The sequence below is a fragment of the Phoxinus phoxinus genome, assembly GCF_949152265.1.
Source record: "Phoxinus phoxinus genome assembly, chromosome: 5".
Lineage (NCBI taxonomy): Eukaryota > Metazoa > Chordata > Actinopteri > Cypriniformes > Leuciscidae > Phoxinus > Phoxinus phoxinus.
The window spans coordinates 23,624,549-23,649,271 of record NC_136880.1 but is presented as its reverse complement, the minus strand read 5'-3'; the positions used below and the strand labels follow the sequence as shown (position 1 = coordinate 23,649,271).

Below are 24,723 nucleotides of genomic sequence, written 5' to 3'. Positions count from 1 at the left end.
AAACAAACATGGTACAATGAGAGGGAAATGTAATTTAATGCACACAAAAAATATAGGCCTATATATAAAAATAATATATCCTATATATCCAAACATAAAACCTTATTTATAAAGCAATTTATCTGATTATTAAGGTGAGAGTTACTTTGAAGTGCATACCACAACAACAGTCATACTCATGTGATTTAAATCCATGGAAAATGTATTCATGCGAGAAGGACTGAGTGGCAAATCCTCTGGAAAACCGCAAAAGTGGAAAAGTGTAGTTTCTCATTGAGTCATGCATTTGGAGAAAAGAACAATGTTTTCATCCCCAAGGAGCCGTGCTTTCCTTTGCTTCATTTCTGTTCCACCTTCTGGGCCACAGAATGACCCAGAGCTATGCAGACGGACTGGTTTGATTCTCTACACCAGTCTGCTCCTGTGCATCCATACTTTAAATGATATTGGTGAAATTATGCATTTTAGTCTGGAAAAGCCACCAAGCCTCATGAAATACAGCTTAATTGTTTATGCAGTCTTCAATTAAATGATTTTGGATTAATTTGCTACCTCAGTGTTGAACAATCAATATCAAATAAAGATGAAAAACCACACTCTCAGTTATATCTCATGTCCAATCAACAACAATCAATATCAATAATGACTTCTGGGATTCTTTTAAAGGTCTGGCAGACAAAGCTTGGTGGATCTTCAACATTTGCTGAATCAATTGCAGGTTCGCTTTTCAACAGGCAGCATCTGCAACCAATCCAAAACACTATGTAGGTCAAGTTCCCACCACCCTCCATAAAGACTAGTTGAGCACTGGCACATCTACAAAATCTCTTGCTCTCATTACACAAAGGGATTGATGAGCTCAATGTCGAACCGTTCCCACAACTGGAATGAAAAAAATAGGACCTCGAATCTGAGGACATAACAAGACATAAATGTGCGTCAGGTCAAGATCAAGAGGGAAAGGAAATCAAGACCTGAACTGAAACTATAGAGCATTCTAGAGACAGAAAGCCTCATTTTGACTGTTTATGCTTTGCTCCATTTCACATTTCTCGTAACAGCACTGATCAGACAACACTGACAAGCCTTCATGCAGGAAGGAAGCATTATCTGAAACAGCAGCCCAGTCAGGAGACTGAAACAGGCCAATGAAAAAGAGATGGATAGAGAAACAGGAAAAGTGAGGGATGAGAGAGTCAGAATTTCTTATTCAGCGATACCGAGTACAAAAAAGCTTTTATCCTGTGCATCTGCATCACTTCGATGGACACTGGCCGAGACAGGCGAGGCTTTGTCAGGGAAAATCAGAATTAGTGAATATAGTCAGCCCCACTTGATGTTTTGAACAAAGGTCGTTTTCGGGTTATGCTCACAGCGCAGTGTAAAGAGGTCAAAGGGGTGTTGATATTTTGCCAATATCTGTTGGAGGGACTTGCTGTTTTTGTGTAGCTTAATCCTACAATATGTTCCTCTGAGAGAAACCCTCTCCGAGTATTGGCTGTGATGTGCGTGTTCCACATGTTGGACAAAAGTGCAATGAGCAACTGGGGGTGGAAAGAGCTCTTTTTTTTCTTCTATGAATGTTCCATTCAGTGTTCATATAAAGCACAAACATTTTCCAGGTATCACAATTTCAAAACTGGTCGGCAAAATGTTTTAGAAAGGAGTCTCTTATGCTCACCAAGGCTATAGGCCTATATTTGATCAAAAAAGTAATAGCCTATTGTGAAATATTATTATAATTTAAAATAACTATTTTAAAATGTAATTTATCCCTACGATGGCATAAGTTGAATTTTCAGCTTCATTACTTCAGTGTCACATGATCCTTCAGAAATGATCTCAAGAAACTTTTCTTATTATCACCGCTGAAAACAGTTTTGCTGCTGAATGTTATCATTAACATTATTGCAGAATTTATAATGACAGAATTATCTCGACTGCACATGATTCCCACCAAATAATAAAAAAGTGGACAAGAAAGAAATATAGGCTATAATACTCACCTCTTATTGCTTTTATAAAACGATTAGGCTACACAAAATACAAATATTAAAGCCAAATATAGGCTATACAGTATGTAGCCTAATAATATACCTATGTATAAATATGTTTTGAAGTAAAATTATAAAATGCCATTAAAAACCTTAAAAATATTCAAATTTAGTTTGGAACAAAAATATTACGAAATGATTCTAGATTACGATAACTGAAATACAGGAATAGCCTATACAAAACGCTCTGTGAATGGTTACAGATAGAGCGACATCTTGTGTGTGTTCTTGCATATGGTATTATTTTGAATGAAAGGGGCATAGTAGATAATGAGGTGAAATCTGGAAGAAATGCGCTATGATGTTGTAGAGAAGCAGTAACTGCAGGCGGAGCGCATATGGAATTCATCAGAGATGTGGAGGAGAGTCTGCAGTCCTGTGTTGCTTGATCTGACTGCCACAACTACTGCCCCTGGACCCCGGGAGGGCTAGTATGTTTTTACTCATCCTGAGGGGGGGTGGGGGGAGTGAAAATAAGTTCAATTTTCCCACGCACACTGATAATTCGTGACAGACAGCGTATTGCTTTTGTGCATGCTTTTGGAGCAACTTTAGTAAATTCCCGTCGAGGACGTTCAGTGTTTAGATAGGCCTTACCTGTTTGTGGGAATCGATAACACCAAAGTTTCTCATATTTTTTAAATTAGGGCCAGCTGCCTAAGAAGTCATTAAAACTTTAAAAATATGAGAAACTTTGGTGTTTGGTTTGGTGTAAAGTTTACAATTTGTTAGCTTAATATATTAACTAACATGAACTAGCCTAACAATGAGCAATACATTTATTACTGTATAATTTATTAATCTTTGTTAATGTTTAGTTAATAAAAATACAGTCGTTCATTGTGTCCTCACGGTGCATTAACTAGCCTGATGTTAACAAATACATACAACGTTTGATTTTAATGTCTGTTAGTACATGTTGAAATTAACATTAAGATTAATAAATTATGTAGAAGTATTGTTCATTCTTAGTTCTTGTTAAAGTGAACTAATGAAACTTTGTTGTAAAGTGTTACCAAGGCTAATCCTTACAGATGTTATATGCTGTGCATTTAGTTAGTTTTATGACGTTTGTATGAGATTCCTGATGGTTGAATAAACTCTGTTTAACTTAACATTTTTAATCATTTTACATATGCAGTAAGATGTGTGTACAGTTGGCATGGACAAAGTAACGCAAGTGGGAATGAGGAAAAAGTAGATCAGAGAGCACTCGCTATATCAGTAAATTCCACAAGGGTGTGCTGTTACACTGGGAACTGTGATGTTGAGTCATTTTTAAAGTCCAGATTAAGAAAAACAAAGATGGCACATTCTGCAAATAGATGAATGGCTCAGCAACTTGTCCAAGACCAGGCTATCAAAATGTGCTTGTAATTTCATTGCTAACTGGTGACTAACTGATGACTAACTGTTAGGACCCATTAAAAAAGAATGACTCTAAACACATTGTGTGAATCTGTGAGCATGATGTGCCAAACATGCATCATTAATCAGTGATTCAGAGCTTTCCGTTTGCAGACATCTGCAGACTATACAACTTTACTTTAAATATTTACAAGAAATTTACACTACTGTTAGAAAGTTTGGGGTCGGTAAGATTTTTTTCGTTGAAAGAAATCAGTAATTTTATTCAGCAAGGATGCATTAAAGTGATCAGAAGTAAGAGTAAAACATAATGTTATGAAGATTATCATGTTTCCACAAAAATATTAAGCACTGTTTTCAACATTGATAATAAATGTTTTTTTTTCTTCAACAGCAAATCATCATATTAGAATGATTTCTGAAGGATCATGTGACACTGAAGGCTGGGGTAATGATGCTGAAAATTCAGCTTTGCCATCACAGGAATTATTACATTTGAAAACGTATTAAAATAGAATATAATATTTCACAATATTACTATATTATCTTAATTTTTTAATTTAAAATCAGCCTTGGTGAGTTTAAGAGACTTCTTTCAAAATCATCTTACCGACCCCAAACTCTTGAACGGTAGAGTATACATAATGGGAATTGTTTCTTTTTTTTCTTCTTTTTTGGATGAATGAATGAACCATTATTATAAACACAAACTCTATAAATTACAAATACATTTATATTATGTAGAAATGCAAAAAAAAAAAAAGTCAACAGTGCTTTCAAAGTTCCAACTTATATATGCATCTAATCTGAGTTTACTAGATATTTTATATAATTTCTGAGAATGTCATGTCAGAAATAGGTATTGATTTATTAAGTTTTCAAGTTACTAAATCAATACACTTCAATTTGAACTACAGTTATTTATCTATTTATTATAAATAAACTATATCCCCCAGTTTCACAGACAAGGCTTAAAACTAGTCCCAGACTAAAATGCATGTAGGAGCTGTTTTAATAGCTGTCTCGTATCTTAAAAATGTAAGTGCCATTGATTTGGCTCAAGAAGCACACCAGTTGTTGTTGTTGTTGTTTTATAGGGCACATTTATAAAAGCAACTTAAATGTCCTAATTGAACTAAAACCTAATCCTGGGTTAATCTAAGCCCTGTCTGTGAAACCAGACTTATAATATTATAAAATGTATATTTTATTGCCTTTCAGTCTTTATAACTGACAAAGAAACTGTATCCACTGTGAACAGGTTCTAATATATTAGTGTTTTGTTGGCAGTTCGATTAGGCTGACATTTCTGTAACATTGAATGTGAAATTAAATTACTATTTAATTAGAATTAGATGCTAGACGTTTTGGCCTGGTTTCAAAGACAGAGCTTAGAATAAACCAGGATTTGGCTTTAGCTCAATTAGGACATTTAAGTAGCTTTTTTAAAAGTGGCTTAGAAAAACAAAAACATTACTGGTGTGCATCTTGAGACAAAACAAATGTACCGACATGTTTTAAGATATGTCAATGCAAGTTGCTTTCAGTTAAAACGTTTTAGTCTGGGACTGGGTTTAAATCTAGTCTGTGAAATCAGAATCTCATCCAACAAGAGAACACTTTTCCAACAAGAGAAAGCAACCAAAATGTCTGCTGACATCTAGTGGTGAACATACAAATGCCACAGGACAAATGTTACTGCTCCAAATGTCTGTATATTGGAGGCACACACTATATGTGGAAGGTTTGACAAATAATTATACTAATTAACTCTCACACTGTAATTAAATAATATCAACAAACATTTATCAGTGCACAGTAGAACTCTTAGATATACCTAAACTCCTCCCCAAAATCAAAAGGAAAAGACTTGAAGTGATTTAAGTATTAAATCTAGTTGTTTATCCCAAACAGCAATATCACTTAAACCATTCACACATTTACTTATAAAATGTAAAAAGTCAAAGAAAAACATTAATATGAAAAACAGGTTTATTTGTGCGTGGACTAATGAAACATTAAATGAACAGATTCCACCTTCTCATGCTGGGGTAGATCTTGGAGATGTCCACCATAACAGCATGCTAAGAGAGTTACACAGGGTCTTCAGGCCTCACATTCCAGGGACTGGTTTACTGTCAGGCCTTCACTAACGTGCAAATCTACAAAAGCATGAGCTACGTGGAGTCAGACAAGCTTTACCAAACCAGCACATTACACACGCTTCACTTATTTCACTCAGACACAAGATGTATAAAAGGCCTCAGCACATCAACCAATTCAAAAACAAAATGTAGCCGAAACACCAACTCAAAATAAGTACAGTATGTCCTGATCGATTAAACTCAAACCAGACGCTATGGCTTTGAGGAAAAAAAAAAAAAAAACGCATTTTATTAAACATCCATTATTGAGCACAAAAATGAATAGTGGTCCTTTATTGATTTATATAAAAAAAAATCTGAAATCTGAATTTAAATATGAAATGGGGACTCTAAATGCGATCTAACTTCTCACTAAGAAATTCTTCAACGCTGTCTGTGTTCCACTTGAGGATGCTGAGCTCATCAGCAATGTTCCCGTTATCGTCCAGCAGCTTTAGTACAGGGTCCGAGCCTCTAACATACTGGAAGAAATGCAAAAAAAGACATCTAGAATTAACCAGTGTTTAAGCCACGTATAATATTAATATTCTTTTTCTGACAAATATTGTTATTTTTGCACCTAATAATATACACACAACTGTTCAAAAGTTTAGGGCATGTAAGATTTTTTTTTATTGTTTCTGAAAGAAGTCTCATGTTCACCAAGGCTGCATTTACAGGTGAAACTAGTTTATTAATACTAAATACCTAGAGATCGGCATGGTTTTATTTCAGTTAGCCTAATAGCTGGTTTGATTTGCATTGAGAGATGATCTTATGGAAAGTACTCCATGCCAATCTCTAGGTATGGTGAAGGCTATGTGATGATGTGGGGCTATTTTAATTCCAAAGGCCAAGGGAACTTTATCAGGATGCAGAGTATCCTGGATCCATGAAGTAACTGGCCTTTAAAAATAAAAATCTGCCTGCCTCTATGGGAATTTAACATAGGGGTGTCCTGACTTATGCACCCTGTATTTTAAGGAAGAACATTTATTTATTTACGATACATTATTCATTCACAAAGAAAATTGGTGTCCTTAAAGGTTGGATTTTTCCTATTTTTTTTAAATTAAGGCATTAAGTTCAATTTCCAAAAGATGATTTTTTATTCCTCTTTTTAGTCAACTTTAGCATGGGTGTCTAAACTTATGCATAGCACTGTATAATGTCCATGGACATGTTTAATAACTCAAATATTTTGCTAAAAATTATTACCTTGATTTGAAGACCCCTGAACATCTTTGGCTTGTCACTCCTGACAAAAGCTGAAGGGAAATATGGTCACAAAAATTACTGCTTTGTAACAAGTGTGCAAAAGCAAACACTCTACAGGTCTGTGCTACACAACAGCTGAATAGTTGTAACAGCTGCTACAGAAAAACACCCTTTGAAGTAGGGGTGGAACGGTACATGTTTTCATATTAAACCGAAACGGTATGGGCGTCACGGTTCAGTGCATGAATTTACACGGAGAATACACGGTATAAAAATTAATAAAACTCGCGAGATCGGCGCTCTGCAGAAAAAGCAGCCAATTACAATTCCCTTGTTGTACAGCCTATCGAAGTTAATGAAAAGTTTATGATAATAATAATAATAATATTCAAGTTGTACCGGCAAAAGTGCGTGTTCAGTGGTGCTGATCACGAGTGTCACGACTCACCACAGCAATCAACTAACGTTAACCACTACGTTACAGCTCCTGCACTGGATTCAAGGTAAGGTAGGCTGATGGCGATTTTTAGAACAGCAGTGAAAATGTAAAAAGGCTTTATAAAACTAAAATATTATAAATATATCCTTTTATTGAAACTGGAGCTTTGCTGTGCAAAGAGACATTTCTAAACATTTCCCCCGCTGGTACTTTCACTTTTGCCGCAGAGACCCTTATGTCCTATAAATGTGTCGTAGCCTATTTTTGATAATCCGTGCAAATTTCAGTTGACGATTTTGTTTAAAGTTATTAATAACAAAACATGAATGAATGCGAAAGAAAAGAGCAGGATGTGCTTTATATTGAAAAGAAATATTAAAAGCGCGATAAGTCGCGAAAGAGAACTGAACTCTACTGACAGGATGCTGTGCACGCGCTCCAAGCGCAACACGGACAAGCATAGTAGCCTTTGTCTTCGCTTTGTCTCGAAAATGCCAAGTCGAGTATTCACGTGAACACAGTAGATGAAAGTACTGTGTGCATTCACTCTCTCTCTCTCTCTTACACGCACACAAAGATGATTTAAGCTCATCAGTTGGTAACTCAACCACACAGTGAAAGTCGTGCACAATTAATTCCATATTGCAACTCATTTATTGTTTGCTGAATATTTGTTTGTTTTTAGTTGTCTATGGACCTAATAATTACTAGTGTTGAAATTTTATTGAAAAAAAAGCATGTCTTTAATAATAATTATTTTTTTTATTTTTTACTGTGGCTCTTTTGGAAAAATGCATTAACCAAAAATGAAAAAATGACTCTTTGGCCTGAGACATGCACAATAAAAAAAATTTGCCATCTGCATTTTTGTTTTGCTTATCCCTCATTGTACCGAACCGTGATATGATCATACCGAGGTATGAACTGAACCTTGGCTTCTGTGTACTGTTCCACCCCTACTTTGAAGCATTTCAAATAAAAATGGTTTATTTTTTTATATTGCTGTGCCAATTTTGAACAATCATCAACAAGAAATATTAAGTTTGAAGTAGCAGTTACTCATATTTAAGACCAAATCCTCAATCTACCTTGGACTTGAGGGAACCTCCCCAATTTTCATCCACAGACCTCAAGGATGGCTCCTGGGTAGAGCTGTCAAAGATACAATGACAAATGCACATTAATATGGGTGAATAATGACTTAAAGTCAAGTGATTTGAGAGCAAACCGTGGAGGTGCGGGTTAAAACAGCAGGAAAGCTTAAAGCCCCAGCACTCTGTTCACTGTTGGAAAGGTCCTTTGGCACAGAAGCAGAACTCACCTTCCTTGACTCCAGCTGAGCCTCCTCTTGGCAGCACTGGCCGCATGGAAGGTCTAACTGGTTCAGGCTGAACTGACCCAGGAGGTCACAGGAGCTACACAGGAGATTGCTGGAGAAGCCCAGCTCCCTGCACGCCTCGGAGGACAGCTCCGCTCCATAAGACGACAGCTGAGCAGAGAGGAATGACACCACAATTTAGACACTTTACACTGAAAACAAGCAGTAGATGTAATTCTCCAAGCACTAACAGCAGTTGACCTTTATGTCAACATCTTAAAGCTGTTGGAAATTCTCAGCTGTTCACTTTGGTTTTAATGACCGTCAAATGCAATGTCAAAGAAAAAGGCAAATGGAGGGTAAAGGACAGGTGCATGAATTTGCAACCTTTGGCTCCAGCTATGATAACAAGAGTGTACTGTTTATAGTTGGTGAGTGACACATCTCGCCTCTACATTTGGTGAACTTGCTTCCTAGTTACGAATGCAAGCCCAGCTGATCTCGAGAAATCCCCAAGAGAGTGAAGAATTGTGTAAACAAAGGAATATATTTTACATTACTGTAATGTTAATTTTTAAAGCTAAGTAACCATGCTACTGTATGAAATGTACTCGTTCCTTTTTTTTGCAGGTAAATTAAACTAGTAAACAGCTTTAAAATCGAATCATTACAGATTAACTGTTATGCAAAAAACATTGTCTAAAATTTTGCGGTAGGTGCTAAGTCAATGTTACGGGTAGAAATTTTATCTGCGATATTATGAAGATTTCCCTAACATTATTTACAGATTCAGCCAGTTGGGCCACGTCATTAGCTAACATTAGCGAGCCGGCTAACCATCGACTTAACGTAAGTAGCCCAGATTTTACAAAGACATGTGGATTCCTTGTCACTGTTGAGTATCTACTTTCAAAGTTGAAAGTGTAGAGATGCGTTTCATTAACCTACCGTTTGTAATAACGGCAGTAACCAAAGCAGGTACACTTCCCCCGCCATGAGTGTTTCTCTTCCTCTCGCTGGGTTCAGAGGAACAGGAAGTGCGTCAAACACATGATCCGCTACACCGACAGCTTTAATAATAAAAGTATTAGCATAACCAACGAATATCAGTTTATTAATAATAATAATAATAATAAGTGTTACAAAAATTAAAGGAATAAAAAGAGATTACAACTCTCTTTTTATTTGAATTTTGAACTTTGAAAGTACAATGGCTTAAAAATTGTTTGGACAAACCTGAATAAATTTTTATACCCCATAATATTGTAATTTCTAAATATCATCAACAAGACCTTATGGCATGAAAGATGTGTTATATTATGGGGATTTATTTTATAGGTAAGCTTTTGCTTATTTATATGCAATAAATATTAAAATATTAAATTGAAAATATCTGCATGTATTCACGGTCAGGTATATGTAAATATACCAATATAATATAGATAAATTTGATGTAAAGACAGTGAATGTAGAGGAGTGAAGTGAGATTCTCCAGAGCGACAGCTGACCGCCTGACGTCAAACGCACCCGGCGATTGCGCATGCGCACTGACACAACGTGCCTTTACTTCCCAGGATTTAACAACAACTGAACGTACAGTACAGCTGCTACTCAAGTACGGTAGAGTCGGAGCTGTTCTGATTCATGCAGCAAAGTATACAATATAAGCATAACCGTTTTTGTTGGGATAGTAAGCGTCCATTGTAGTGTAGGTCGCTGTGTTTCTGTTCGAGGACTGATATGGGGATCATAAAATAACAGCACTGCTCGTTGCATCCATAGAACTGTGTCATAAAGTTCTCGGTCACGGTATGTCCTCTCTGTGCTGGATTTTTTAATGGGGCTTTTAAGGTTAAAGATGCCGCCGAAGTTTCAGCTCCTGGCTCTGTTGGCCTTCGCCATTACGATGATCTTTTTGGAAAACCAAATTCAGAAGCTTGAGGAGTCACGGGGGAAGCTGGGTAAGAGTCTTCCAAAGTATTTTGAAATAATTTCTTGACTAAAAATCAGCGTAGTCTGTTGAATTGCTCCAATTGGTTAACATGATCATTAAGCAACTTTATAAATATGTGATTTGTGTCCTCAGTACTGTTTTGAAGGAGGTAATGTGTGTATGTTTGGACGACATGGTCCATCATGTCTCAGACAGCAGCTGCATTTTCATTCAAGCAAGATCTTATATCAGTTTTGACTCCCCTAGTTGTGCAATGAATATTTTCCTACGAAGCATATATCTCTTGACTTGCACTACCGACCTACTGCATCAGAACAGATTCTAAGGACTGGGACAAAACAGGCTATTAATCAACTGAAGAAAATACAAGCAACATTTTTTGGGATTCATCTATTCAACATGTTTGGCAGGATTCTCCTGCTAGAGTTACTGTGTGTTTTTCCCTTGCCCCTCACTCAATATGAACTTACAGAAAACTTACAGTATTGACATAATCACCATAAATGCATATTAAATCCAATAGCCCTTTAATTTTTCAGGTGTGTCTTGTTAGAGACACTATTGGAATTGCTCTGTTTATTATTATTAACAGGACCTGCTTAAAATGAGTGGAATTTCCTAAAAAAAAAATTCTTATAAGAAATACATTTAACAAGAATTAATTAAATTAACCAAAATTGACAGTAAAAATGTGTTAATAAAGATTTATAACATGTACAGCACAGCTATGTAAAAAAATTATAATAAGAAGAAATGTTTCTTGAGCTGCAAATCAGAATGATTTCTGAAGGATCATGTGACACTGAAGACCGTGGTAATGATGTTGAAAATTCAGTTTTGCCATCACAGGAAAAATGACATTTTAAAATGTATTCGAATAGAAAAGTTATTTTAAATTTCATTCATATTTCACAATATTACTGTTTAAAGAAATGCAACATTGGTGAGCATAAGAGACTTCTTTCAAAAGCATTAACTATTAACCTCAAAAATTTTAATGTGAGTGTATGTGACAGCTTGCACAGCATGGCTGTGTGTGTCACAGAAAATATAGACCTTAGCGCTTAATTAGAAGAATATAGTTTTAAACTGTATACCTCACAAGAGCTGAGTGAGATGAAGCACTTGAAATATGGAACGAGGATCTTCAGGATGAAGACTGATTTTGATTTTGATTTTAAAAATGTTATAATAAATGCATTTAAATATCTAACGATGTTGTACAGAATTATCTAAGGAAGTTAAGAATACCTTCAGCCTGGTATTCTTAAAACCCTTTTTGCAATCCTGTCTGTGAAATTAATCCTGTCATTACAACTACCGGTAATCAATTGAAAATAACAAGATCGTTTTTTTAAAATTCTGTGAAGTACACTTGTCAATATGGGGCTTTTGTATTTTGGTTGAGTGCTGCTGTAATTCCAAACACAGGCCACATGTCTAACTAGTGAGACATGTCAAACGCACATGCCTATAGAGCGATCGGATATGGGCTATTTCATATCCTGTACAGTGTACAGGCTATTCTGAATACTACACCAGTTTGACTGTAACACATCACTTCTGCATCATATCTGTTTCACAGCACCTTCACAGAGATATATCTGTGCTATACTCAAGTTGTTATAATGCTTTGTTTGTTTGAATAAGCGACGTTCTTTCCACTAAAAATTGGCAAGCTGTTGTTTAGGTTAGCTGGTTCCCACCATCCACGCTGAGTTACATCATAAACAGGTTTTTGCTCTATGAATAGTTATACGAGAGAGCCGTTAACAGGCAGAAAGGTGAGAGGAAGGTTTTCCATCTGGTTAGACCTGGAGAAAGCTGTCAGTCTTTGCACTGCATAAATTGATGATGTTTTTGAAACTGTCATCCTGTTGCACATCTTGTTTGACTGAACAAATGGGCTCTTTAGTACCTATCTAGTGTAAACTGTTTTATGTGCCTCAAAATTGCAGGAGTGTTTTCTGACTATTCTTCATGTCACGTCGATTTGAAATGTTGATTTATTATCTTTCCGGTTTTCTGTAATGATGGCAGCTGACATGCACTTTCACGGTTCATCAGCATCGGAAAAGTTATTTGATATCTAACCTGATAGTAGTTTGTCTCCATTTGCTAATGGAAGTTCTGGGAATCCCTTTAAACACGCTTCAAATTGGTACTGTTTTTAGCCCTGATGAGGCTGTGAAAGAACATAAGCCCATGTGTTATAGCTTGGCACCAACACATTGACTATTGTACATTTTTAGATCCAAAATAGCCATGTGTTTATGAAGCTTAAAGACTTTGAAAGCACTGTTAGTTGTTGAAAAGGTTTCAGAGCCAGCGCATGACATAAACTAAAAAAATACTTAATGCTAAAAATTTATGTAAAATTAAAAAGTGTATGCAATGCATTTATGATAATGTTTCATTTATTTATCAAACTAATAAATATTATTTGTAAAGTAATCATATATATATAGACTGCCATTCAAAAGTTTGGGGTTGGTAAGATGTTTTTTAAAATAAAAAGTCTCTGTATTTGATCAAAAAATTAAGTAAAAACAGTAAATTGTAAACATTAATTGTATGAGTCAACTGAAAGAAAAATCAATACCGTTTAGTCTACGGGTGATGATGATAATTTCAACCTAATGGTTAAACAAACTGAAAAATTTGTGGTAATGTGCTCACACTTTATACTAATCTTTCTTATGCATACCAAATCTCACTAAGTATAACCAGATGCTACATAACCTGGGGCAGATTATAAACTTAATGCTTTGCTAACTATTTATTAAAACTTCAAAGCCCCCTTGAATACCAGAGGCATACAGCTGCCTGCATTTCTTAGTCGATTTTTTATGGCCACTTTGTACACAGGACATACTTCATGTCTGTTTTTCTTTTGTATTTAAAGCAGGGCCAGAGCATGTCTAATAAGGGGAGAACTGCCACTCTCAGTAAACTTCCGGCTTCTGAACTGGTTGCAGTTCCACTCTGGTTCCATATGAGGGCGCTCACAGGACGAGTGCAGAATGAATGGAGGTCTATGGAGCTATACCCCTCAAAATCCACTTTTCTCAGGATATAATTTTTTGTCTAGTAATTTGAATGTTGTATTCGAAAGGAGATGCAAAGAAATTACACATTGCTGGGTGTTAGATTTTTTAGAGTCACTTATTTGCTTTAAAAACTCTTTTAAAATGTCAATGACGTCATACACGTTGTACGACCAGAGATACTGTTTTACGGCAATCCTTCAGTCAACGGCAATCGGGTGAAAGAGACAAATTTAGCCGTCTAGCTCCATAGACTCCCATTCATTTTGCACTTGGGCGATCGCCCCCAGTGGAACTACAACCAAAATTCGATACAATAGGACTTAATAGGGAGTGGCCAGGCTCTCCGTATACGGGCTCTGGCAGGGCTATGCAATTTCGGGAATTTCTTCGCTGAATTCTCGCTTTTTGCTCGCAGGTTTCTCTATAGAGCTCCCCCTTACAGCTTCGGAATAGATATTTGACAACAGTCTTGTTGTCGAATCTCCGATACCAGAGGCTAGTAGATTAACGGCATCAAAGCAGATGGGACATTCTTTAAAACGTCGTCTTCATACGGGTTTGAACAGCGTGAGGGAGCGCAATAATGACATAATTTTAGCCGATTTTTTTTTTAGGTAAAGGAATTCGTTACACCGCGAGACCTGATATCACGCGATGCGTCCTGACACTGCGGCCGCAAGGGTGTTTTTTCCGCTCACAGGCGATAGGGGGGTGCGAGACGACCACCATTCAACCGAAAAAAAGTAATATAACCATTCCAATGACTCCGAAGCTGTTCAGTTAAGGTAAAAAACCTGCATATGTCACCTTTAAAGGAGAACTCTGGTCAATTTTAACATTGAGCTAATTTTTTTTGTAAATTTGGAGTGCTGTCAATACAGAGAACAATGACAAAAAAACAAATCCAAAGGTTCAAAAACCAAAATATAAAAGTGATGTGAGCAACACTGCATTTTGCAGCCTTCTCCTGCGTCGCCATTACCATGCAACAGGGGTAAACAACCCAAATAATAATGTGAACTCAATCTAGTGGGGGAGGGGGGAGCAATCGAACTCTGTTTCGGACCAGGCAATCGAGCCAAGTGTGAAAGCACACTACACTCCGATGCTGCGTCCTAAATTCGCCTATACTTACATTGCTTACTCAATCATCTTGTCACAGTTAAAATCCTCCATTAAATCTAATTTGATTTCCTACTGTTTAGGAGAGAAATGTTGTAGCACGTTGATCTGCCAGTCGTGAGTCTTTTATGCGGAGACAGTCCTCATGTGTTTGCAATTTGAGTATAATGATGCATTTAAAAGTTAATGGCTAAACCAACGTATCTTTACAAAAGTTCACAATGCTGCTGCAGATGAAATATGATGTGGACAACATTGAATAAATACTTTTTTGTCAGGTTAGATACTGATAATTAATCACTCTCAAACTCCTTTATCTCAACCTCTCTCTACATAAGAGAGGAGGAGGACTCGCACATCCTCCATGTCTGTAGTTTAAAAAAAAAACACATTTTACTCGTGTTTGTAGTTCTAATCGAATCCTCGTCCAACGCGCAATGGGTTGTGGGCAATATTAGCCGCTAGAGTGCGCATCGATCTGCACTTTGGATTCTGACCGGAAATAGTAGACCATCCGGGTATCTTTGGAACACTCATTTCAACATACTACTATTTGGGATGTACTAATTATATTTTCGAATACTATTTAGGACAGATAGTATGCGAATTGGGACGCACTGCATTTCTCTCCCTCAGCCTTCACTCTACCAAGGCTGTAAATGTTGTTGTGGCATGATAATGTCACTTTCTTCAAGCATTAACGTAGAAATGACCCCACAGTGACCTCCATGTTGTAGAGACTCTCAGAGGGAAATCTGACTGGATTTATTTTGTTCTATCTAAGGAAAGACTGTAACCTGATTTGAAGTATTGAAAAGACATCAGTCAGAGTATAACTCGTCAGGTTTGGCAGCTGACTGCCATAAATCCTCGTCCCCTCCTGAGCAGCTTGACACTTGTAGATATTCAATTTCATTCGCTCATCTTATAATTTTTGACCTTTACTGGAACAAGACACTCAGATTTTGCACTGTCATTTCCCATCATGAATTGTTTTAGATTTTTGTATTCTCTCTAAATGTATATTTGGGTCAGTGACAAAATAACAAACTCTCTTTTATATATATATATATATATATATATATATATATAAATATATATATATTAAATATTGTTGCTTACATGTAATATTTTTCTATGATTTTTTCTGTGATAATGAATAATAATTTCCCCCCACAAATATCATGAATAATTATGTCCCCAATAAAATATAAATAATTTAGAATTTATAAACATAATCATCTTAGTAGAGATGTATTCAAGACATTGTATGTATGAATTGCATTTTTTTTTTTTTTTTTTTGCATGTTTTTGAGTAACATAATAGATCTGGACCGAAAAAGTAAGTGTAATTGGCCCAGGTTTTAATAAATGCTTATTATATTATTATTATTTTATTTTTTTTGCTATATATTTATTCCTTTTCTTAGGGAAAGTGTAGATGTGAATTGCTCGAAAAACACTACAGCAACTGCAAAAATTTATTTTAAGTAATGTTTTCAGGGTACAAGAAAAAAACAGTAAGATTTTATAGGTTATTGTACTTGTGAAGATGTGCTTATTAGAGAAGGCAGTGTGTGAAGGCCAATAGAAGTGAATATCTGCAGTCATCCATAGCATCAGTTACACACTGTCAGCCTGAGGGCCCTCTTGCCGTCTGTCTGTTTTTAAATGAGCGCTTTCATTCAGCATAAAGCAGCAGTTGTGTGTCCATCATGTAGGAAATAGGGAATGGTTCAGGGTGTTTTTCTCATTAACGTACAATTATATTATTACATTAGGCTGGGTATTGCACCCGTAATGAGATGGTGAAACAGTCACGTCTACCCATAAATGCTTGAACCCTGACGACTCTTTTACCTCAGAGTCAAACATTTTCCATTACAGCTCAGCACACCCGAAAACAAGTTAGAAAAAATAGGTCAGAGGCAAATTTCTTATTCTCTAGGTTTAGGTTTAGTTTTCAGGAGTGTTTTTTTCTCTCTCACAATTTTAAAATAACAACATCTTTTTGCATGAGTGACAAGATTCTCTGTTGTCGTGGGAGAGTTTGACATCATAATGTGGCATAGCAACAGTTGTTGTCATGGGCGATACCAGTTGTCCACATGTGATGGTTAGAGACTCGAGAGCAGTCGGAGCTGAGCGGGAATGTGCCGTGGTTGGCTTGACATCATCACCTCACCGTAGCAGCTGCCCGTTCTCCAGCTCACATTCACACGCTTCTGTCACCGCATCGTGTAAACTGTCAAAGTTCTATCTCAAGATCTCACGAGGATTACAAGGCCATTGGACCGTTCTGGTTCAACCTCTGCATTTTGTTCATGAATTCACTGTATTTGCATTACTCTAATACTAATAGCACTAAGGCTGCCATCATTACTCCAGTCTTCAGTGTCACATGATCCTTCAGAAATCATTCAATCATTCAAATCAAACATTTCTGATTATTATTATTATTATTATTATCAATGTTGAACAGTTGTTGCTGCTTAACATTTTTAAGTGTTACTGTGTATAATATATTAAAAGAAAAAAATATATATAAAAAATAATAATACAGTATATAAATAGACCATTCTGGAAAATTAAGTGTTCTTTTACCTTTGTCAAAAAAATGTAATGTAAGAATATTATCAAATGTGAATCCCTTACTAGTTGATTATACGTAGTATTATTATAATATAATTTTATAATGAAAGACATATTTTCCTTTAGGATATAATTACCGGTATTAATATAGTATTCTTTGCCGTTCTGTTTCCTCAACATGCAGTACTTGGAAGTATTCCTGTATGAATCTGGTATATGGCAGGTTTATTTGCAGTAGTTTGTTGGAAAGTTTTTTAAACGAATTATGCAAAAAACTAAATAATCTTTTGTTCTTTGAGGCTAAACACGTTAGTTTAAATATCTCTCCCCATACTTTGCAGAACGGGCCATTGCCAGACATGAGGTACGAGAGATTGAGCAACGGCACATTCAAGAGGGGGTGAAGGAGGCCATGGTAAAGGAGGACGATTTGGTGGTCATCTACAACAGAGTGCCCAAAACAGCCAGTACCTCCTTCACCAACATTGCCTATGACCTGTGCAACAAGAACCACTACCATGTGCTGCACATCAATACCACCAAAAACAATCCTGTCATGTCCCTTCAGGATCAGGTCAGTTTTGTATCATTTGTGCATGTTCACTGTTGTGCCTCCCGCTTACAGCCATCCAAACAACAGATTATAATGCTGGAAGGATCCAAATGTTTACTCAAATTATCCAAACAGCTTCTAAATGACACAAAGCATTTTCTTTGATAGAGCAATACGGCAGATGTTATGGTATGGTGCCTTTATGGTATATCATTCATGAGGCTTGAGGGGACTTAAAATGGGTACATTTCTATCATGAATTTCTAAGAAGGTTGACCTTTTGATTTTATTTAATTTTTTCTTCAGAGCATGTTCTTAAGTGATTTTTATTTTTTAACATTGTTTATTTATGTTTCAGGTACGGTTTGTAAAGAATGTGACATTATGGAAGGAGATGAAGCCTGCGTTCTACCACGGACATGTTTCCTTCCTGGATTTCACCAAGTGTGTATTATGTGCTCTCGTTGTTCCCTGTGCAAATTCCCTCAGTCTGTTGGGGTCATTGTATTTGCATGAAAAATGCTCTTTAGAAGGGTTTCAGTTTTACATTTGGTGCCAACATCAATGAAGTGAAAAAAAAGTATCCTTCTGACTCCTGGTGGCTCTGAAAAGAATTGCAGCACGCTTCTAGCATCTGATTTTGAACGAAACCATCATATTGTTACTAGTTTCCTGTTTTCTAGGTCTCCCTGTATCTTTTACAAATCTGGTCAAATTCACATACTTCTATGCATCTACATGCATAAAGTAAATATTTAATCATGCCTTGATGCCAAAAACATCTGTTAATCCTACTGTACTAATACAATGTATTCACTAGGAATAAAACATGAAATGCAGAGCTTGACAGTTCCTTTCCCATCCTTCATCAGATTTGGAGTGAAGAAAAAGCCCGTTTACATAAATGTTATCCGGGACCCCATTGAGCGTCTGGTGTCTTACTACTATTTCTTGCGCTTTGGTGATGACTACAGACCCGGCCTACGACGCAGAAAGCAAGGAGACAAAAAGGTGATTTTGGTGTTTTTGATTTGGGAGTTCAAGTGTTAAAAGTTCTTTTGTCTATTTTTAATTATTCTGAATTTCATGACTATGAGGTACTGAAGTTTAATTTCACAAAACGTTTTATAATTAGTTTTTATAAAAACATAAAATAATAAATAAAAATAATATATATAAATAATGATATTAATAATATTACCAATACATTTAATATTACTAACATTTAGATATTATTATATTATTCATACATTTTATTTAAAATATTATTGAATTATAAAATTCGTTTATTATAAATTTATATTTTTTTGCAAATGCTATGGTGTTAAAGAATATGATATAAAAGAATAATATTAATATATTATTAATAAATATAGTTAATATTAATGTTATTAATAAATCATATTTTAAAATATAATTGCATATTTATTTCATAAGTATTATCTATTTATATATTATTATATAAGAATGGATTTATAAATACCATTTAAAATAATATAAAGTTATAAAATATTTTTGAATACAAAAAATGATATTCAGATGTGTGCTTTTTAACTTTCTTTAACGCTGGCCCTGTTTTTTACTTGCCATACTTGCGTTACTGTAAGCATGATTTTTACCACAACAAAAAATGTTTTTTTTGTTTATTTTTTTTTGCTGTTGGTGTAGCAATGTTCAAGTTTAGGAAAGAAGGAGGCGGGAACCGGCGAATGTTCAACATAAACTTTGTTTGCTGTTTTGCTGTTTGAGCATAAACAACATCTGCAAAGTTACGACGCTCAAAGTTCAAAGCAAAGGGAAATATTTTATTTTAAAGCTATTGCTTTTTAAGAACTACAACAAACTAACCTTTCAGAAATGTTGTCTACATGTTGTCACTAATTCTTAAGTCTCTCCATCTTTCTGACTCCGGTTTGAACATAAAAGGCTAAAAGTTTTTGAAATTTTCTGTGCATGTCTGTGTGAGGTAATCGGAGCTGCTAAGAAAGGACACAAGTTGTTGTAGCTCCGCCCCCTGTGCTGGGAGCAGCAGCTCATTTGCATTTAAAGGGACAGACACAAAACGTGGCGTTTTTGCTCACCCTCAAAAAGTGACAACTTTTTTTTTATTTTAAGCTAAAGCTTCACATACACACTCTGGGGACATCAGATATTTATTTTACATCTTGTGAAAAGGGCATTATACCATCCCTTTAAATCCCAAAAATAAACAAACAACAAAGCGAAAGTAAAGCGTCAGCCCCTCACGGACAACTGCCGCATATAAACACAATAAAACAACATAAATGCCCTAGGCCTGGTCCTCTCTCATCCTATTACTGTTGTCACTCCTCCTTTTATCCTTCTGGAGCTCCTCCGTGGGACTGGAGACCGGTGTGGTGCACAGGTGACGCTCATTAACACTCGCTCCGTTCCCACGGCTCTCGGCCCTGCCCTGCTTGTCACAGCTGTCAATTGAGCTTAACTTTTGGTCTTATCAAAAACTGAACCTAGAAAGTCTATTTGTAAACTGTACGATCTGCGTGTGTTTCAGACGTTTGATGAGTGTGTAGCTGCTGGAGGATCTGACTGTGCTCCAGAGAAACTGTGGCTTCAGATTCCCTTCTTCTGTGGTCATTACTCTGAGTGCTGGTAGGCCGTTCAGTGTCTTTATGTGTATTTCGGGTATATCCCTTTTAGGACTCTTGTTACATCTTCTTAATTATTTTTTTACAGGAACATTGGCAGCAAATGGGCTTTGGAGCAAGCCAAATACAACCTGGTGAATGAATATATGCTAGTTGGGGTGACAGAGGAGTTGGAAGACTTTGTTATGATGTTGGAGGCGGCACTTCCTCGCTTTTTTAAGGGGGCCACAGAGCTCTTTCGGACAGGTATGATGCAATATAAGTTCTTAAGTGAATATGTAAAACATTAAAACTTAAATGATCAACTTTTATTTGTCCATTTTTTTTAAAGGGAAGAAATCGCACCTAAGGAAAACGAGTGAGAAGAAGCCACCCACTAAAGAGTCTATAGCCAGACTGCAGCAGTCAGACATCTGGAAAATGGAAAATGAGTTTTATGAGTTTGCACTAGAGCAATTCCAGTACGTTCGGGCTCATGCAGTGAGAGAAAAAGATGGAGAGCTTTACCTACTGGCACAGAACTTTTTCTACGAGAAAATCTACCCAAAGACTACCTGAGACCATAAACGCTGTATGCTGTGGTCGGAAACACTGGAGGAGGACACATTACATTGATATGTGTATTCTGCCTGACTCTTCTCCATCTGGATGTGTTCATTTCAAACAGCTGAATCTAGTATGTGCCACAGGGAAGAGTCTTGGGGCCAAACAGCTGTCATGAGCATTATCTATTCCCATTATAATGTATATCATTTCAATGAAGAGTTAAAAGCTCTCAAATGTGCATTAAAAGTGACTGAGATCTTGTCCGTGTCATTATTCAAGACAACCACCACCTTTCTGCCATTTGGGTTTTATACAGGTGCTGTCACATTTCTTTCTTTGATCCTTATTTAATACATTAATGGTTGTTGTTGTTTTGATTTGTTTAAAAAATTTTGACCGATTGATGCTGTTTTGGGGCTTTTTACATCTTATTTTAAAGTGTGAAAAGAGTACAGATGACTACTAAACATTCTTGAAGTTCTTCATCAAGCTGAGAAAGTCTAGTATTTTCTTTCAGTAGTAAAATGAGTACTTTTTCTTGGACTTTTAAAATACGGTTTATGGAATTTATTGGAAATACACAGATGTGATGTGGATGTATGTATTTTACATTGTTAACATATATATTTTGCCTTTAATATAGCAGATCAGATTTGTTTTGTTTTAAAATGTATCCACAATTGCTGTTTGCCATTTTTAAATCAGAACTTTGGGGTTCATCCCTGCAGTTTTTCAGCAATTTCAGAAAATATATTTTTTATCTAATATGTATGTAATACTGGTCAGTTACAGTTGGACCAAACATTTTAATGTGGGAGGATAAAGAATTTGAAGATAAAAACAAACGAATAGATCTGCATGTGGATCATTGTACTGTTACTGATTCTTGGTAAGCAGTTATTTTATTGTATTTTTTTTATACATTGTTCAAACATACTTTATTTCAAAGACTTGTCAAGCCTCTCATGGCAACATACCATTAGTTTGCTGCTTTATGATTTAAAGATCATAGACTTTAATTATGTTAATTGGACTGATTCATTCAGACTGTGCCTTTTTTCCCCTATATGACACAGAGCTGTCATTACAGCCGGTGTAAATATGACGTGACATCTCATCGTGAAAAAGGTGAAATGTTGGTATAGTTGCATAGATTGCCATTATCAACATCAATGTGGAAATAGGCAACCATCATATGAAATTGCTTGCCTTGTTAATAGTACTACAAGAGTGGAACTGATGTCTTTTTGAGAATGGAAATGTGTCCTGAGTTTATTATACAATTTCAGTTTTTCTATGTACATGATCTCTACTATTCACACGTATGTGCATGAAATGGGTGTTGCATTGCACATTTCCCTCCAAAATCTCCAAGACAAAATATGAGTTGAACAGTATGGTCTTTGTGACAAATGATCACTTACTTAAAAAAATATATTTTGAATGTTTTTAGATAATCAAAACCAATCTGTACTGTATGAAACACTAGAGTATAGCTGCAGTTTTACTATCTTTCTTTCACAGTGCCACCACGTGAGCCTGTATTTGCTCTATTTTTTTTTCTTTCCTTTTTCATTTTAAATAAATGAGACTTCAGGAGCTTTGCTCTTTTCTGCTGACAGTGTTGAGGTAGATTTGAAAACAGATTTTGGATATGTCAGCTATAATAAAAAGAGCTTTATTTGTTTAGATTTTTTCTTCTCTGTTATTGATTATAATATTGATAAAATGGCATAGTCTGTTTCTCTACTAAAAAAACACAAAGGAGAACCTAAAATATAAGGAGGGCCACCAGAAGTAGGGCATTAAATGATCAAATTAAATTAGACTTCATTTGTTTATTTTTTAATTTGCTTTGCCTTTTTTGTAACTAATAACATAAATTAAACCTATACTACTGTTCAAAAGGTTGGGATCGGTACTATTTTTTTTTATGTTTTTTTTTTTTTTTAAAGTCTCATGTAGTCTATTTATGTGATCAAAAATGTGGTGAAAGTATTATCGTTAAATATTACAATTTATAAATGTAATTTAATCCTGTGATGGCAAAGCTGAATTTTCTGCATCATTAGGCCTGCAGTCTTCAGTGTCACATGATCCTTCAGAAATCATTCTAATGATGATTTACTGCTGAAGAGACATTTCTTATTACTGTGAATGTTAAAACCAGTTGCTTAATATTTCTGTGGAAACCGTCTTACATTTTTTTGCAGGACTCTTTGATGAATAGAAAGTTCAAAAGAACAGCATTTATTTGAAATAGATATCATGAACATTATAAATGTATTTTCTGTCACTATAGATGCAATTCAATGCGTCGCTCTTGAATATATTTCTTTAAAAAAAAAATCAAATCTTACTGACCCCAAACTTTTGAATGGTAGCATACAACATAACCATCATTCTGCTCAAGGCGTATGACGTTGTGGCGCTATTTAACACATATAAAAACAGACTAAAACAACCACGTTCACACTCAAGCAAATGTATTAAATGTGAAAGTGACATCAGTATCAATCAAGGTCATCTTTAGATTCAAAGGCCAATATTTTTAATGCATCCTTGCTCAATGAAAGTATTAATTTATTTAAAAAATATATAAAAAAAACGCACTGACCTCAAACTTTTGCACGGGTATGGGGTATGCTTGTCTTTTCTAAAGAATTTTTGTTTTGTTTTAACCACCATAAACTTTATCTAGAATAACTGTGTGACCCAATGGTCTGTAACCTCTCTTCTTCCACACCGCTGACATGAACACACGAGATGTGCTCAAGAAGTGATGTGTGTACCAGTGCAATATCCCTGTTATCTCATCAGAGCACATACAGTACATTTAATAACATCAGAGGGGTGAAATGCTTTTGAGTCCATCTCAGTGGAAATGTAATCAGCAACACAATTAAAGCATTATTGAGTCATTCTTTCAATGGCATGGCCTAGATAATAGTGTAAATAATTAATTTTTCTATTAACTCGTTGTTGTCTCCTCAGCTTGTCTCTCTCAACACACTGGGAACAGATACCAGGCTGCCTTTCAGAGATATAATTTTTCTAATTAGCACTCAAATGAAGGGCTGTCTGTAGCCTCTGATGGTCATTGTTGGCGGTTTTTACCTCCCCCCGGTTAGATCATGATGGGTGATTGAGCTGTCACAGCAACAAATAAAGGGCCTTTCAAACAATCCCTTTCTGTGTTTGATCGACAGTCCAGCTTCCCTTCATTTTTAATGAACATCATAATTGTTGGCTATAGTCAGTGGGGAAAGGATACATTAATTAGAGGAAATAGTTTCGTTAAAATAACCAGCTAAAGTAATTTGGTAGATTTGTTTGGAAATGTTCTTCTAATCACCAGGACAGAAACGCACATCATTGTCAAATGTTTCGCAGATTTAATTATTGAGCAATAATGAAAATCTTGTGCTATAAAGACATCGGCTGGTTCCGGCTCTAAATAATGAGGCCTCTGTCTCACGGTTTCCATCTGATGTTTATCTAACTGTATGTGTTAAGACAGCTCACACTCTTTGTTAATGATCCTGTGCTTTACCTGGAACATCACAACATGCCTCTGCTCAGTAAACAATTAAAGTAATGGAGATGTGGAGAAAATGACTTAAAGTAATGGAGATGTGGAGAAAATTACTTATTTTTCCATTACGCCCTCCCCTTCCACACACATTTCAAACTTTGCGTTCCGCCATTAGATCAACGACTGTGACCTCATTACATAAA

The 24,723-nt window shown here is 35.8% G+C and overlaps 2 protein-coding genes across 2 annotated transcripts; one reads left to right on the top strand and one right to left on the bottom strand.

Annotated features, from left to right (window-relative positions):
• Nucleotides 1–5,396: 5,396 nt before the first annotated feature.
• selenof (selenoprotein F) lies at nt 5,397–9,621 on the bottom strand. Its single transcript, XM_079614177.1, has 5 exons — nt 9,490–9,621; nt 8,545–8,712; nt 8,312–8,375; nt 6,785–6,834; nt 5,397–6,048 (listed from the first exon to the last, which is right to left on the bottom strand). Exons 1-5 carry the CDS (start codon nt 9,535–9,537, stop codon nt 5,917–5,919), a joined length of 462 nt encoding a protein of 153 aa, XP_079470303.1. The 5' UTR covers nt 9,538–9,621; the 3' UTR covers nt 5,397–5,916.
• A 381-nt stretch (nt 9,622–10,002) lies between these two features.
• hs2st1a (heparan sulfate 2-O-sulfotransferase 1a) lies at nt 10,003–22,888 on the top strand. The gene is made up of 7 exons (XM_079612153.1): nt 10,003–10,502; nt 17,601–17,833; nt 18,171–18,256; nt 18,685–18,823; nt 20,346–20,443; nt 20,528–20,685; nt 20,771–22,888. The coding sequence occupies exons 1-7, from the start codon at nt 10,379–10,381 to the stop codon at nt 20,995–20,997; spliced, it is 1,065 nt and encodes a 354-aa protein (XP_079468279.1). The 5' UTR covers nt 10,003–10,378; the 3' UTR covers nt 20,998–22,888.
• The last annotated feature ends 1,835 nt before the right edge of the window (nt 22,889–24,723 follow it).